We start from the raw sequence: 15,971 nt of genomic DNA, 5'->3' as shown, positions 1-15,971 counted from the left end.
TCTTCTGCTAATTTATTAATTAAAGGGTTGGGTTGGGTTTGCCTGCCTGCCTCCGATGTTGTTCAAAGCAGGGGTCTCCAACCTTGGGCAAAGCTGGCTGGGGGAATTCTGGGAGTTGAAGTCCCCCAGGCTTAAAGTGCCCAAGGTTGGAGACCCCTGATATAGGATCCCCTGCCTATGGCAAGGGGGCTGGACTAGAAGACCTCCAAGGCTCCCTTTCCAACTCTTCCTCCTCCCCCTCCTCCTCTGCCCTTGGCCGCTCTGGGGCCACCGGAGGACGAAGCGGGGCTGCCTGCCGTCTTGCGCCCCAAAGCGGGCGGTGGGGGGGGGGAGGCAAGGGGACTGGAGGCGTTTTCCTTTAAGAGGGAAGAAACCCGAGCGCTTGTTTGCGCAACCCTCCCGCGCCGCCAAAGTGTCTAGACTGGCACATGATGGGAGGGAGCCAATGACTCCGCGCTCGCCGAGGGGGCCCCGAGCGGAGGCTCCGTGCGGGAGAACAAAAAAGGCAGCCCGAGCGAGCGAGGGAAGGAAGCAGGGAGGACGCCGCCGCCGCCGCCTCGCCAGCCCGCCTCTCCGGGGAAGCCCCGGCGCCCGCCCAAAGCACCAGCAGCACCACCAGCAGCAGCAGCAACGCCGGGCTCCACTCCGCGCGTGGACGGGAAGGGACCCAGCGCGGCGTCTGCGCTCCTGACCCCGGGACTGCCGAGCAAGCAATGCCGCGCTCCTCCGGCCCGCGTCCGAGCCCGGGAGGCGGCCTGCTGCTTCTCCGGCTCCCTGGCCAAGTCCGGCCAACTTTGTAAGCGGTGCCGCCGAGGAAGCAGAGGAGAAGAGCGCCGGCGCCGTCGAGGGAGCCGAGCGGGAGCGCTTGGGCGCGGGGGCGGCCTCCGGGCGAAGGAGCCGTCTCGGGCTCGGCGTCTTCCCGCAGAGAGAGAGAGAGAGAGAGAGAGAGCCGAGGGGGCCGGCGGGCGCTCGGCCGGCCCCTCCCGCGCCGTCGGCCTTGCGGGGCTGCCGCTCTATGCCGTTGCTGCGCTTCCTCATGAGGCAGCGCGGCTGCCGACCCTCGGCGAGTGGCTGGGCCGGCCGGGCGAGCCTTTGGGCCGGGCGCCGACGACGCCGACGCCGCGGCGGCTCTAGGAGCACGAGCAGCCCTCGCTGGCTCCCCTTCATGCGGCGCCCGTCCCGGAGGGTCTGAGCCGGAGCCAGCCAAGGGCCGCCCGGGCGAAGCGCATGTTCAGGTCCAAACGGGCAGGGCTTGTGCGGCGCCTTTGGAGAAGCCGGGTCCTCCCCGACGGAGGACCGGGAGGAGGAGGAGGAGATGCGGGGAGCAGCAGCCTCAGGAGGAGCGAGGAGCCCGGCGGGAGCGAAGGGAGGCGCCCGGTGAGCTGCGGAGGCGCCGTCGAGGAGCCGGCCGCTCCGGAGGGCTCCATGGTGCGCGGAGACGGCGACCTCCTGGCGGAGGAAGGCGAGGCGGCGGCGGCGGCGCAAGAGGCCGAGGGCGGCGGCCCGAAGGAAGCCGGCTTGAGGGCTCAGGAGAGCGACGGCCGGGCGGTGAGCTGCTGCCTCTTCAAGGAGCGGGGCTTCGACGGCGCCGACGGCCGTTCCCGCCTGGCGCTGCTGGAGCAGGAGCTGAAGAGCGTCACCTACTCGCTCCTCAAGCGCCTCAAGGAGCGCTCCCTCGACAGCCTGCTGGAGGCCGTCGAGTCCCGCGGAGGGCTGCCCAGCGGCTGCGTCCTGGTCTCCCGGGCCGAGCTGGAAGGGCGGTTGGGCGGCCAGCCGGCTCCGCCTCAGCTGCTCCTGGGCAAACTCTTCCGCTGGCCGGACCTCCAGTGCCCCGCCGAGCTGAAGCCGCTGTGCGAGTGCCGGAGCTTCGGCCTCCCCGACGGGCCCACCGTCTGCTGCAACCCCTACCACTTCAGCCGGCTGTGCGGGCCAGGTAAGGCGCCTTCCTGCCTGCGGCGGGGAGGGAGAGAGAGACCCAGAGATCTGCCTTCCCCGACGGGGTGGGGTGGGGTGAGGGGTTCCCTGGACGGGTCGCGCTGCCCCCCTCGCCCATGGGGGAAGGGAAGGGAAGGGTAGGGCCGGGCCCTTGGGGCTGGGGTTGTGGGTCAGCATTCCTTAGTGTGAAGTTGTGATGCAGCCTGGCTCAGACTAAACAAATCTGGGTTGGGAGCTGCTTTCCCAACAGAAGGGGTGTTGTGTCAGGCTGGCAGGCTGGAAGGAAGCTGGGCTAGACAGATGCTGCCTGGTTTTAGCCAGCAGCTGCTTTAATGCAGGGGTCTCCAACCTTGGCCGCTTGAAGCCTGGCCGACGTTAACTCCCAGAATTCCCCAGCCAGCAAAGCTGGCTGGGGAATTCTGGGAGTTAACGTCGGCCAGGCTTCAAGCGGCCAAGGTTGGAGACCCCTGCTCTAATGTGTGTGGGACTGAAAAAGCCACAACTCCCTCCATAAAATTACAGAGGAACAACAAGAAATACTAAATAGACTGATGAAAAAAACAACAAAACATCAAAACACCGGGCCCGGATGGACTCCCAGTAGAGTTATATAAAAACACTCAAGAAATGCTGGGTGGGGGGGGATGATGTTGGAAATATTCAATGAGGGCTGTAGAACGGGCAAATATATACCTAAAACACGGCAAAGCTGGCTGGGGAATTCTGGGAGTTGAAGTCCGCTGGCCAAGGTTGGAGACCCCTGCTCTAAGGTGTGCGCCAGGTTGGGACTGAAAAAGTCGCAACTCCCACAAAAAGTCATTTGAGGAAAGACAGGTTGTGGGGGGGGGCAGCGAAACCTCTGGAGAGGGAAGCTGCTGATGGGCCTGTCTGGACTCTGTTGGGCCACCCACTCGCCCCCCTCAATTATTTGTGCCCTTTAAAAATCCATCCCCCCTTTGGGCTCTGGGCTGGCTCCAAACCAGAAGGGGGACTTGCCCTGGGGGAGGGGGGTAGGGAGTGGAAGTAAATATTTCCCTCCCCTCCTCTTGCACTCTGAACCAGGAGGAGAGAGACCCCTTCCGTAGCCCTACCTCCCTTGCCTCCAGACCCACCCACCTTGGGAATGCAGACCCCAACAGGTCTGGACAGGGGAAAGATTTTGCAGTCCTGCCTTGAGCCCCCACCCCACCCCCCCAAGTGCGTGAGGGGTGGGTGGGTTTTGCTACAATGTGATTTCCATCTGGGGAGGAGAAGGGATGCCATCTCTTCTTCCGTGGAGCTTCAGCCCAAGCCCTTGATAAGGAGCCGGGTAAGGATTGAATTGTGTTCTGAAAATTGTCAAAAGTGAGGTCCTTGGGTGTCTTAAATAACCTAAAAGCATTTGCAGGGTGCTCTTCTGAGGATTCTTCCAAAGAAGCCTTGAGCTTCTTCAGCATCTTGTGGGATTTGGCAGCTTCCTCTTCTGTACTTTCTTCAGCTGGAAAGGTTAGCTTAAATTGACTCCGTGAAAATTAGAAGTTATGGTTTCTGGCAAGTGGCATTTAAGAATAGTCGTTTTGGAAGTCTCTTGTAAAGACTCCCGAGATACTTTTCTATCATCTCAAATTCCCTTAAAAGAGGATCTTTGGAGGCAAAGGCCTTCAGAAATTTGCCATGTCACCCCCCTTTACCCCCGAGGGGATCCTCTGAGTCCTTAGTTCAATTCAGAACCAAGACTTTTCCATACGTGGATCGGTGAATTACATTGCTGGTGGAAGCTTCCATCTGACCCTGGAGGCAGAGAACTTCTCCTTTGTAAACACCAAGCATGCTGGAAGCATTCACCCCATAACATTTGTCTGCTGTCATCTTCTGGTACTATAGGTTGCATTATTATACAGGTAATTCTCAACTTCCAACAGTTCCTTTAATAACCACTCAAAGTTACATCACCGAGAAAAGTGACTTGTGACAGTTTTTCACACTTGCGACCATTGCAACATCCCTATGGTCACAGGATCAAAATTCAGACGCTTTGGCAACTGATTCACATTTATGACGGTTGCTATGTCCCGGGGTCATGTGATCAACTTTTGCAGCCTTCTGAAATGCAAAAGTCAAAAGGGAATCCAGATTCACTTAACAACCGTGTTACTAATTTAACAGCTGCAGTGATTCACTTAACAAGTGTGGCAAGAAAAGTTGCAAAACGAGATGAAATTGATTTAATGACTATCTCATTTAGCAACAGAAATTTGGGGCTCAGTTGTGGTCGTAAATCGAGGATTACCTGTACCATGGTTTCTTTTAAGCGAGGTTTGTTGAATGATGATATTTTATATGTCTATATATTCTTTTTTGGCTTTCGAAATGATTGTTGTAGGTGAGATGGGCAGCCATGTAAATCAAATCCGTAAATAAACCAAGATCCAGTTTTACCCCTTGAACTAAGCTTGGAAAAGGCAGAGTCTAGGAAACCACATTTATGGCTTGATCCTTACCATGAAGCCATGGTTTGGATGGGTGGAAAATTCTGTATCTAGAGAACTTTAAAACCCCAAGTCCCAAGCCTGTAACGCGCTCTCAAGGGCTTTCAACAGGCTGAGAGTCACCCAATTCTTGTGAAATCAAGAACGAACATGCATAATCCCAAAAGGAGTCCTTAGTCATGACACTACTTGTGGCAACTGTTTGGTTTTATTCCTTCACTGAACTGAGGTTCTGCCTTTTCTCCCGAGCACTCAAAGGGAGCTACATGGGGTCTTCCCTAAGTTTATTTCCTCCAACAACGGTCTTGGGAGACGGATTAAGGGAGAATAATATGGTTGGCCCCTACCTGAGTTTCTGTGTCTAATACTGATAACCTAAGTCCTAGGACAGTGTTTTCTCAATCTTGACCACTTGAAGTTGGGTGAACTTCAACTCCCAGAATTCCCCAGCCAACTATGCTGTCCTAGGTCATGACCAGCAACTGACAGCATCTTCATAGCATTGCCCAGCCACTGTTGGCGATACAAAGGTGTCTACAATGAAGTTGGATGACTTCAGAGCAACATTTTCACCTTGGCCACTTTAAGATGTGTGGACTTCAAACTCCCAGAATTCCCCAGCTGGCCACGGTTGAGAAACCCTACTCCAGAAGATTCTCTAAAGTCACTAGTGCATGAATGATCTTCCTCCAATAATTGGACCACTGTTAAACTTGACTCTTTGACTCTGCTTTGCTACTAAGACGAGACAATGTTTGTATGCATTCTTTAGGAACTGAGCTCCAGTTTGTGTCACGTTAAAGAAATCACCCCCCACCTGAAGAACATGAGGGCCCTAAGAGGTCTGTGCAGACCCTGCATCTCTCCTGAAGTTGCCACCCAATTGCAATTTTTAATGTGAGATGAGAAAATTGCTCAGTGTAATGAGACAATTGCAAAAAAAATAGTTTTACCAAGCCTCAGTGAGTTTTTGGAGTGCATCTTAAATCTTCCCCCATTGAAGGTTGCACACCTCTGATTCCAGAAGACCATTCATTCCCCACATGACCAGGGTTTACATTTATTTATATTTGATCCCCTCTTGGTTTTATGGTCTTCTTGAAACTGGGTCAATCTTGATTTTTTTAAAGAGCTCTTTAAGAATCTAATGTCAGTCTAAACAGTAGGCATGGCTGCAGCTAGTTTTACACACAACAGTTAACTCTTGATCGGCCTTTGAGGAATTCCCAGATAAAGTATGTTGTGTTTTAGAGATTTTTTTTGGGTTTGGAATGTGTGGCTGCGGGTCCCATGGCTTAGGGGTGCTTGAATGTTGCCAGTATCTAAATCAAAGTGGGAGGGAGAGGGGGAGAGAGAGAAAGAGAAAAAGAAAGAGAAAAAGAAAGAAAGAGGGAGGGAGATGGGAATGAGAAGGAGGGAAGCAGGGAAGGAAGGAGAAGAGGGAGAGAGGGAGGGAATAGCAAGGAAGGAAGGAAGAAAAAGGAAGGAAGGAAAGAAAAAGAAAGAAGGAAGGAAAGAAAGAAGGAAAGATAAATGACGTTATTGGTGCCATCCAAAAAGTCCTGCAGCAAATGGAATACAGTATTTTTCTTATTCTCTGTGTAAGCTCAGGGAATGATTTGGGATGGACATTTCAACCTGTAGATTTTCTATCTGAAGTATGGCAGCATCTGATTTACTTTCTGATTTGCTGTTTCTGGCTATTAAAACAACATCATCAACAAATTTGGATAACTATTTGGAGCCTGCAAACATTGCCTAAAACCCCCCTCCTCCCCAAAATGATTAGGAATATAGAATTCTTCTTCTAGCTCTCCCCAAATAGGGAAATCACTCTTCCTTCCATCTTCTCTTTCCATCTCCTCTGGATTTTGCTTCTGGATTTGTGAAAATTCTGCTTCCGTCAAGCATTTCGACATTGTTTTGTGCACACACAGTTTATACTGAAAAGTCTTTTTAACAGCTGAGGGGGGAATTCCATTCAGTCCCAGTCTGGCTGCAGCCAATACTTTACATGAGGGTCAACACTTTGGGGCTTTGCAGATGTTGGTGAACCACAATTGCTAGGATCCCTCCTCACTGGTCCAGCTGGTCTGGCTCCTGTGTCTCTGACTCAGCACCCCTTGGGTGGCCACCCCTCCCCCTCTCCCCTTTTGCACAATCCACGGGCTTTGAAACTGGTGGAACCTGGTAGTTGAAGTGTGTAAAGGACGATCTCTCCATTGAACTTTGCTGGCCAACTCTTAAACAGAATAACAGGATTGGAAGAGGGACCTTGGTGGTCTTCCAGGGTCAAGCAGGAGACCCTATCCCATTCCACAGAAGTGGCTGCCCAGCCTCCAGTGATGGAGCACCCCCCCAACTTCTACTGGCAAGCTGTTCCACTGGTTAATTGTTCCAACCGTCAGGAAATTTCTCCTTAATTCTTGGTTGCTTCTCTCCTTGATCAGTTTCCATCTGTTACTTCTTGTCCTGCCTTCAGCTGCTTTGGAGAATAGGCCGACCCCTTCTTCTTGGGGGCAGCCCCTCAAATATTGGAAGTCAACCATCATGTCATGCATAATCCTTATTTTTGTTAGACTACTAGACACACCCAATTCCTGCAACCATTCTACCTATGTTTTATCCTCCAGTCATCATGTCTGTTGCAGGGTCCATGCATTAAATGAAATTTGAGCCTTTGAAGCAATGTTTCTCAATCTTGGAAGCTGGAAGATGGGTGGACTTCAACTCCTAGAAACCCCCAGCCAGCGCTGCTGGCTGGGGGATTCTGGGAGTTGAAGTCCACCTATCTTCAAGCTTCCAAGGTTGAGAAACACTGCTTTGAAGGATCCATTGAAATGCAAAGTATGATTTATGCAAAATCTGCGTTGATTTGCATTTTACTTAAAGGGATGGTCAGTGCCTGGTCCCCTGTCTGGCAGTCTCCCCTCCCTGGAAATCTTTTTTTCCAAATTCCTGCAGGAAAAAAATCTGAAACCTGCAGCCACGGCTGGATTCCAGCCAGCAAAGAGTTAACTTTCCTATCAGGGGGCTGGTACTAAAAGGAAGAAAGCAACCGATTTCCCTGAGAAAGAGGGTGAGGGGAAACTTTTGCGGGAATGGGATCTGTTAGATTCCAGGCTGGCTGGGTAAGAGGAGACCCATAATAAAGGCCCGGAAGCCAGAAGGATCGCAGCTCCTACTTATGTGCAATTAGATTCTTTTCTTGGGAGTTCAACAACAACAAAAATCCTGTTTTGCTTGCTTAGCTGAACGTTTCTGCAGGGCCTTGCAGAAGGGGCAAGTAAAATGAGGGAGGGGAAAGCAGAATGCAACTTTTGCAAAAATGTGTTTTCCCCTTTTCCTCTTCTGGATCGCCCTGGGAACAGCTTTGCCCCCCTCCCCAACAGGCAAACCAGCATCTCCTGCACAGGCGGCTGGAGCAGAATAGCTGCTGTTCACTGGAGCAGGGCTAAATCCGAGGGAGGGGAAGGGGAGGCAGGCCGGTGCTTCTCTGACTTTGTCCCTTTCTTTGGCACTAAGGAGCCCTTCACCTGGATTGGCGATTTTTCGAAAGGTGGCACCGGAGAGAGAATCAATAAATCAGAATAATGCTGGAAGGGACCCTGGAGGTCTTCTAGTCCAACCCCCAGCTTCAAGCAGGAGACCCTATAATCATTTCAGACAGGTGGCTGCCCAGTCTCTTCTTAAAAACCTCCAGTGATGAAGCACCTACAACTTCTGGTGGCAAGCTGTTCCACTGGCTAATTGTTCTCACTGTTAGGAAATTTCTCCTTAATTCCAGGTTGCTTCTCTCCTTGATAAGTTTCCATCCATTGCTTCTTGTCCTGCCTGTAGGTTGCCTCCCCTTCTTTGTTGCAGCCCCTCAAATATTGAAGCACTGCTGTCATATCTCCCCTAGTTCTTCTTTTTCTCTAGACTAGACATACCCAGTTCCTACAATCCTCCTCCGTATGTTTTTGTCTCTTGGTCTTTAATCGTCTTAGTTGCTCTTCTCTGCACTTTTTTTCCAAAGTCTCAACATCTTTTTTTTTTTGTAGTGTGGTGACCAAAACTGGATGCAGTATTCCCAGTGTTGCCTTAGGAGATCTTTATAAAGCGGTACTAATACTTCATGTGATCTTGATTCTATGCCTCTGTTTATACAATCCAGGATTGCATTAGCTTTTTTGGCTGCTGCCAAAGCCCCTTGCTTTTTCCTCAGCCTTTTCAAACTTTTTAAAAACTTCGGAGAATCGACTCCCAGAAACCCCTTGTAAAATTGTAGCCTTTCCTGCCTTGCTTTCTTCCCAAAGCAGAGACCTTCCTGTGGCAAGCGTATCCCCAAAATTACAGGTAGCCCTAGGTTTGCAACAGTTGGCTTAGTGATTATTCAAAGTTACAACGGCACTGGAAAAAGTGACTTATGACCATTTTTCCCACTTAAAACTGTGGCAGCATCCCATGGTCACGTGATCAAAATTCACTTGGCAACTGATTCATATTTATGACGGTTGCCATGTCCCTGAGTCAGGTGATGATTCTCTTTTGCGACAAGCAGAGTCAACGGGGAAGGCAGATTCACTTAAGAACCATGTCACTAACTGAACTGCAGTGATTCGCTTAACAACGGCGGCAAGAAAGGACATAAAATGGGGCAAAACTCACTTAACAACAGTCGATTGTTGTTGAAATTTTGGCCTCAATTGTAGTCGTAAGTCAAGGACTACCTGTGCTCTTGTTTTTTATTATTTATTATTATTATAACAAGGGTGTCCAATCTTGGCAACTTCCAATACCTGTAGGCGTCAACTCCCAGGATCCCACTGGCTGGGGAATTCTGGGAGTTGAAGTCCACCGGTCTTAAAGTTGCCAAGGTTGTAAATCCCTGGATTATAACCAAAGGAGAGAAAAGCTTTTTTTTTTTTTGGAGGTAGAGAAAAATCACTGTTTTTTTCAGGCGAAAACAGATGGGAATTGGAGAGAAAACCCACGTAGGCAAATCCCTCTCTCTCTCGCTCTCTCTTTTGGCCTGGCGTTTATTATCCCCTTTCAATTGAGATCATTTTCAAGTTGTGCTTAGAAAGAAAGCAGCTTCCCCCCTTTCTTTCTGAAGGAGTTTCTCCTCCACCCCCACCCACCCTCCCGCCCCCCTAAACCCACTATTTAGGTGAAGAAGTGGTGATAATATGCAGTTTGCATTTGGCTGGCGCCAGCTTGACTGGCCCTTCTATCTGACGGCCTGTCTTAAAGCAACAGCGCCTCTTATTTTTAAAAGAGGATCTTTATGGCAAGCGAGGGTTTGTGTTTTGTTGTTCTTTTTTAAAACTCCTTTTGCAAACTTGCCAAACCTGTAAGGGAGAAGAAGAACCAGCTACCTGAGCCTGAATGTCTTGGTTTTTTTTACGAATTTTTCTCTTGCTCCAGTAATATAATGCAATTAGATGTGGAACTAAGAATGCAGGAAAATGTTTCTTGGATGCAGCTTGCGATAGCCTCAGTCTCATAAGCATGTTTTGTGAAAGGGCAGGGAGCTGCTTTCTGTCTCCCTATTTTTTTTTAAAAAAATGTCATCATTTAAAATTTGGGGGGATCCCCCCCCATCCTCTGGGGGGATGACCCCAGAGACCCTAACATTGCTGATAGCAATTTTCCTTTTTTTGGTGCTGCAAGTTGAAATAGGAGATGAGCTTTCCTTCATTTTTTTATTTGTTTGTTTTGCAACAACGAATTTTTGTCCCCTGTTATGCTCTGAATTCCGTCTTTTGTATCTTTCCTATCGGGAGTGATGGAATTCCGTCCCTTGACTATTTACTGGGACACCAAATACCGTGTTCCTTGAAATAGAGGCACAGAAACTTAAAGAGGAAAGTTTTGGCTGTCTTGAGCATGGCTGGACATATCCGGAGGAAGTATTGCTTTTGCCAAAAAAGTGACAGTGTTGTTAGGAATGTTTCAGCTTCAGAGTTAAACCAGTTTTGTTTGGTAGCCAGTTTTGACTATTTTAGTTCCCTGCTGAGCTCTGGGCTGTGTTTACCCAATGCAAAATAATACGTGGTTTGCTGAATTAACTCGATCGCACCAATTCTTAAAACACCTGAACCATCCATCAAACCTTCTGCTTGGATTTGCACAACACGCTGATCCTTTAACCCAGTGCATTTGAGGCTGTGTGTTGTGCAAAAGCCAGCTCTTTTGTTGTAGTCCTTTGAATTTGAATTATAGCTCAAGGTTTTGGGAACCATCGACCACAATTAAAGTCCCTTTGAGGCTCTTGAAAGGAGGGAAAATGGCACTTACTGGATTCACACGTTGTCCTAAAAACCATGATTCCATTTGTTTGGTATGGATTTGGTGCGTTGTCCAAATGAAGACTCTGTCTCTAATGAACCATGCCTTAGTATGGCATGTGAGCATGTCATTATTTGGTTGAAAACAAGTGCCAGGGTTATGAGGCTCTTCAACTGTAATGGAGAAAACTAACTACAGGTAGTCCTTGACTTGCAACAGCTCATTTAGTGACTGTTCAACGTTTACAACGACACTGAAAAACATGACTTATGACCATTTTTCACAACTTTTGCAGCATGCCTGTGGTCTTGTAATCAAAATTCAAATGCTTGGCATTCGGTTCATCTTTATGACGGTTACCGTGTCTTAGGGGTCATGTGATCACCTTTTAAAACTTTCTGACAAGCAAAATCAATGGGGAAGCCAGATTCACTTCACAACCAGGTTACTAACTTAACAACTGCAGTGGTTCACTTAACAACGGTGGCAAGAAATGTCATAAAATAGCAATAAAATGTCACAGAACTCTCTTTAACAAATGTCTCACTTAACAACAGGAATTATGGGTTCAGTTACGGTCATAAGTCAAGCACTACCTATTACAGGCTGGATCATATTCTTTGTGAGGACCAGATCTGTATTAAGCCAACCTAAAACCACATTGCATTCGATGGGATTGTTGTAGAGTAAATGAGCTTGAGAATTGCAAGCCGTGGTCTCTTTCACGCATATCTGGTGGGTATGTACAATATGCTAAACCCAAGTAACGGATGTATTCTACATTTTGCACAAGGGACAAAGCGCCTATTTGTGCCATGCCATCTTATGATTGAATGTTATGGTTTGCTTGATGCAACATGCTAAGACAGTATTTCTCAACCTTGGCCGTTTGAAGATAGGTGGACTTCAACTTCTGGGAGTTGAAGCCCACACACATCTTCAAATCACCAAGGTTGAGAAATACTATGCTAAGACAATCTTAGGGTTCCTAGGAAAGGCTGACCCATAGACTGCCTTATCCCAGTTTAGTCAGGTGTTGGGTCAACCAAGCAAGGGAAGTTTGATGGACACTTATTTGTGGACCATGGAAGTCTTCTACTCATAAAAATTGCATGCATCTAAACCCTGAAGCTTGGCAAAGGAAGTTGAGTCGGTTATTCTGCTTTTTGTCAATTGAAGTATCTTTTCATACACGTGAGCTCTTCTGACCAATATCCTATCCTTTGTTCAACTAGAAGTGACTTCATTACGATAGAAACCACCTTTCTGAAAACTTGGATGACGCTTCATTTCCCTCCCTTGTCTTTTTCAGAATCGCCACCCCCTCCTTATTCCCGGCTGTCTCCAAAGGATGAGCAAAAGCCATTGAGTAAGTATGTTCTCCACCCAGACTTCCCTCCTGTAGTTTTCTAAGCATTAGTAAGAGCGGTCCACTTGTGATGGACAACTGGAGACCTGTATTTTGTGGGCAACTTTTGTCTCTTTTTTCAAATGGAAGATGGCCACGTTTGGCTTTTCTCTGTGTGTGTAATGCAAGGTGATAGCAATAGCAAGTGCTTTACAGCCCTCTCTAAGCGGTTTACAAAGCCTATTGCCCCCAACAATCTGGGTCCTCATTTTACCCACCTCGGAAGGATAGAAGGCTGAGTCAACCTTGAGCCTGGTGAGATTTGAACTGCCAACTTGCAGTCAGCCGGCAGTCAGCAGAAGTAGCCTGCAGTACTGCATTCTAACCACTGGGCCACCGTGGCTCATAATGTAGACATAAAAAATAGAGCTGGAAGGGACCTTGGAGGTCTTCTAGTCCAACCCCCTGCTTGAGCAGGAGACCGTCTACTATTTCAGATAAATGGTTGTCCAATCTCTTTTTGAAAGCCTGGGGAACCTATGGCACGCGTGCCACAGGTGGCACGTGGAGCCATATCGTTGGGCACGTAAGTGTTGCCCTAGCTCAGCTCCAGCATGTATGCATGCGCTGGCCAGCTGATTTTCAGGCCTTCCGGGCCCACCAGAAGTCAGGAAATTGGCTGTTTCTGGTCTCCGGGGGCATGGGGAAGGCCGTTTTAGTCCTCCCCAGGCTCCAAGAAAGCTTCCGGAGCCTGGGGAGGGTGAAAAACGGGCCTACCGGGCCCACTGTGCCATTGTATGCCAAAAGCAGTGGGAGTGCAGAGGGGTCGCGTGCGCATGCTCGGGGGCAGGGCGCATTGAATTATGGATGTGGGCACACATGCGCACAACCCTCCTCCCCATGCTCCCCACGTTTTTGGCACGTGACGGCAAAAAGGTTAGCCTACAGTGTTGAAGCACCCATAACTTCTGGTGGCAAGCTGTTCCACTGGTTGATTGTCCTCACTGTTAGGAAGTTTCTCCTTTATTCCAGGTTGCTTCTCTCTTTGGTTAGTTTCCATCTCCATTGTTTCTTGTCCTGCCCTCCGGTCTTTGGAGAATAATTTGACCCCCCACCCCCACCCCCAATCTTGAATGGCTTGTACAGTGAAGTACATGGAAGGCTTGTAGAATGTTGTTATGGATCATGCAAAGGATAAAGGATCATCCTGGATCAAACTCACATTTACACATTGCAAAGTCAGTAAGAAGACTCTGGTCAAGGTCTGGTCCTGCAGGCACAGAGTCCTGGCCCAGATTGAGTTAGCCAAAAGCAACACAGCAAAGGCGGTTTCAAGAAACAACGAGGCCTCTTCAGCTTATTGGAGGCTTTGTTTCAGCATTAGAATAGGTTCAGGCAATACAGGCAGTCCTTGACTTACAACTATTCATTTAGTGACCATTCAAAACTACAGCGGCATTGGAAAAAGTGACTTACAACCATTTTTCACACTAGGACCATTGCAGCATTCCCATGTTCAGAATTCGGATTATTGGCAACTGGCATGTATTTATGACGGTGGGAGTGTCCTGGGGTCATCTGATCCCTTTTGTGACCTTCTGACAAGCAAAGTCAGTGGGAAAGCCAGATTCACTTAACAACCAGGTTAACAACTGCAGTGATTCATTTAATGGCTGTGGCACAGAAGGTTGTAAAATGGGGGCAAAACTCACTTAACGACTGTCTTGCTTAGCAATGGGAATTTTGGGCTCAATTGTAGTCGTAAGTTACCCAGAAACTGAAGACCAGCTGGAGATGCTTAGACAATTGAGGAGGAATAACACACTTCTGAGTAAGCCATGATTCTAAGGACTCTCCTTCCAACAGTCTAGACCAGGGGTCTCCAACCTTGGCAACTTTACGACTTGTGGACTTCAACTCCCAGATTCCTCAGCCAGCTGCTGAGAGAAGTCCACAAGTCGTAAAGTTGCCAAGGTTGGAGACCCCTGGTCTAGAATGATGATGGTGAACCTATGATATACGTGTCACAGGTGACATTCCAGGCCTCTGGACCTTCTGGAAATTTTGTGAGAGGTCCCTGGTCTTGGAGAACCCCTGGAGCCTCCAACAATCACAGAAGTCCAGAGTGTCCCTAGAGGACATCTGGAGGGGCCTCCCTTGTCTGTGTGGGCATGAGAGAGAAAGAGAGCAGGAGAATCAAGGTAGGCATTTTCTGAACTTTTGACCAGCTGAGCCCAAAAGGTTCACCATCACTACTCCATGACTTCTGTCTATCCTGCTGATGGATTAGCCCCATGATGGCGAATTTATGGCCCACAAGCCGTCGCCCCAGTTCAGCTCTGCCACGCATGTGTGTGCGCCTCCCACCAGCCAGCTGGTTGGCGGATCTCTGCCGTGCATGCGCAGGGGGCGTGGTGCATGCGGTAGGGCCACACGTGCATATGTTGGAGGCACGAGCGGGGGATGTCCGTGCATGTGCGGGGGTGGGGTGTGTGCATGCATTGCAGTGGTGGTTTTCAAAATTTTTTACTACCAGTTCTGTGGATGTGGCTTGGTGGGCGTGGCAGGGGAAGGTTACTGCAAAATCCCCATTCCCTCCCGATTAGCTGAGACTCGGGAGGCAGAGAATAGATGGGGATGGGGCCAGTCAGAGGTGGTATTTACCGGTTCTCCAAACGACTCAAAATTTCCGCTACTGGTTCTCCAGAATAATAATAATAATAATAACTTTATTGTCATTGTACGTGTATACACAGTATACCCATACAACGAAATTCACTTAACCCCCAAAGACCAGGTCCAACACACATAACAATCCTCAAACATACTCCCACCCACCACAAATTCCCCACCCCTAAACCACCCAAACATCCACACAACAGACCAAGTCATGCTGTCCAACAGCTCCCTGATGGTGGCCCTTTAGTTCATGGTTGAGTGCCATTATAGCTCTGGGATAAAAACTATTCAGAAAACGTGTGGTCCGAGTTTTCATTGTCCTGTATCTTCTGCCAGAAGGCCACAGTCCAAAAAGATGGTAAGCAGGATGGGAAGAGTCTCTGAGAATGTTATGCAACTCCCTCAAACAGCGAGATTCGAAGATGTCGTCCAGGGCTGGGAGCTGGAGCCCGATGATATTCTGGGCAGTTTTAATGATTCTCTGTAGAGCTTTTCTGTCCGCTACAGAACTGGTCAGAACCTGCTGAAACTCACCTCTGATGCATTGCATTTTGGGGGTTTGGGTGTGTGTGCATGCGTTTTGGGCACTTGATCCAGAAACGGTTAGCCATCACTGGATTAAACCATCTGTTGCTCTTATTTTGAGCCGAGTCCAAGATTTCAGAGGAGGCGATTCTGACAAGACTGGGGAGTTTAGCCTTGGTTCCTCACAATGGCTCTCACCAGATTCTTCTCCTGCTGCTTCTCAGAGAAGGACCTCTTCGAGGGCACCATGCCATCTACTTGTGATGTCAGTGGCGGTCTTGCACAAGTGACCATATGTTATCAGAGCAGACCTTTGAGTGCCACCCAAATCCCTCACATATTCTTTTGAAAACAGAATATGTTGCTAGTGAAGACTGTCAGGGCAGGCTTAGAAGGGTGCGAGTCATCCTGCCCCACATTTCCACAAAGCTCAAGGGGAAACTGGAGAGGGCAAGTTGGTTTACTGTTCCAGGCACAACTTGCTAAACCATGGTTTGGCCAACTGGTTTACCGAATAAACCGCAATTGGTTGAGTTCACACAGCACACAGAATTAGGTGTGGGTGGGCGTTTTTCTGAAGCAAGAGCCTTTAAATCAGAGGTCTTCAAATTTGGCAGCTTTAAGACTTGTGGACTTCAACTCCCAGAATTCTCCAGCCAGCTATGCTGGACACTGGAATTACGATGGGCATTTAGTGTCCGATGAAAGGATGGAAGTTGTAGAATATTGATATTGTCATGAAC

The 15,971-nt window shown here is 49.0% G+C and overlaps 1 protein-coding gene across 1 annotated transcript in view; it reads left to right on the top strand.

Annotated features, from left to right (window-relative positions):
- The first annotated feature begins 1,227 nt into the window (after positions 1–1,227).
- The window catches only part of SMAD6 (SMAD family member 6), a 65,605-nt gene continuing 50,861 nt past the window's right edge, over positions 1,228–15,971 (top strand). Inside the window, exons 1-2 of the mRNA XM_034435464.3 lie at positions 1,228–1,933; positions 11,989–12,045. Coding sequence (XP_034291355.2) covers positions 1,228–1,933; positions 11,989–12,045 — 763 coding nt within the window. The remainder of the gene's footprint in view (positions 1,934–11,988; positions 12,046–15,971) is intronic.

This window comes from Pantherophis guttatus, chromosome 13 (assembly GCF_059756535.1).
Source record: "Pantherophis guttatus breed Tessera chromosome 13, ASM5975653v1, whole genome shotgun sequence".
NCBI classification, from domain to species: Eukaryota; Metazoa; Chordata; class Lepidosauria; order Squamata; family Colubridae; genus Pantherophis; species Pantherophis guttatus.
This window is presented reverse-complemented; position numbering and strand designations above follow the sequence as displayed.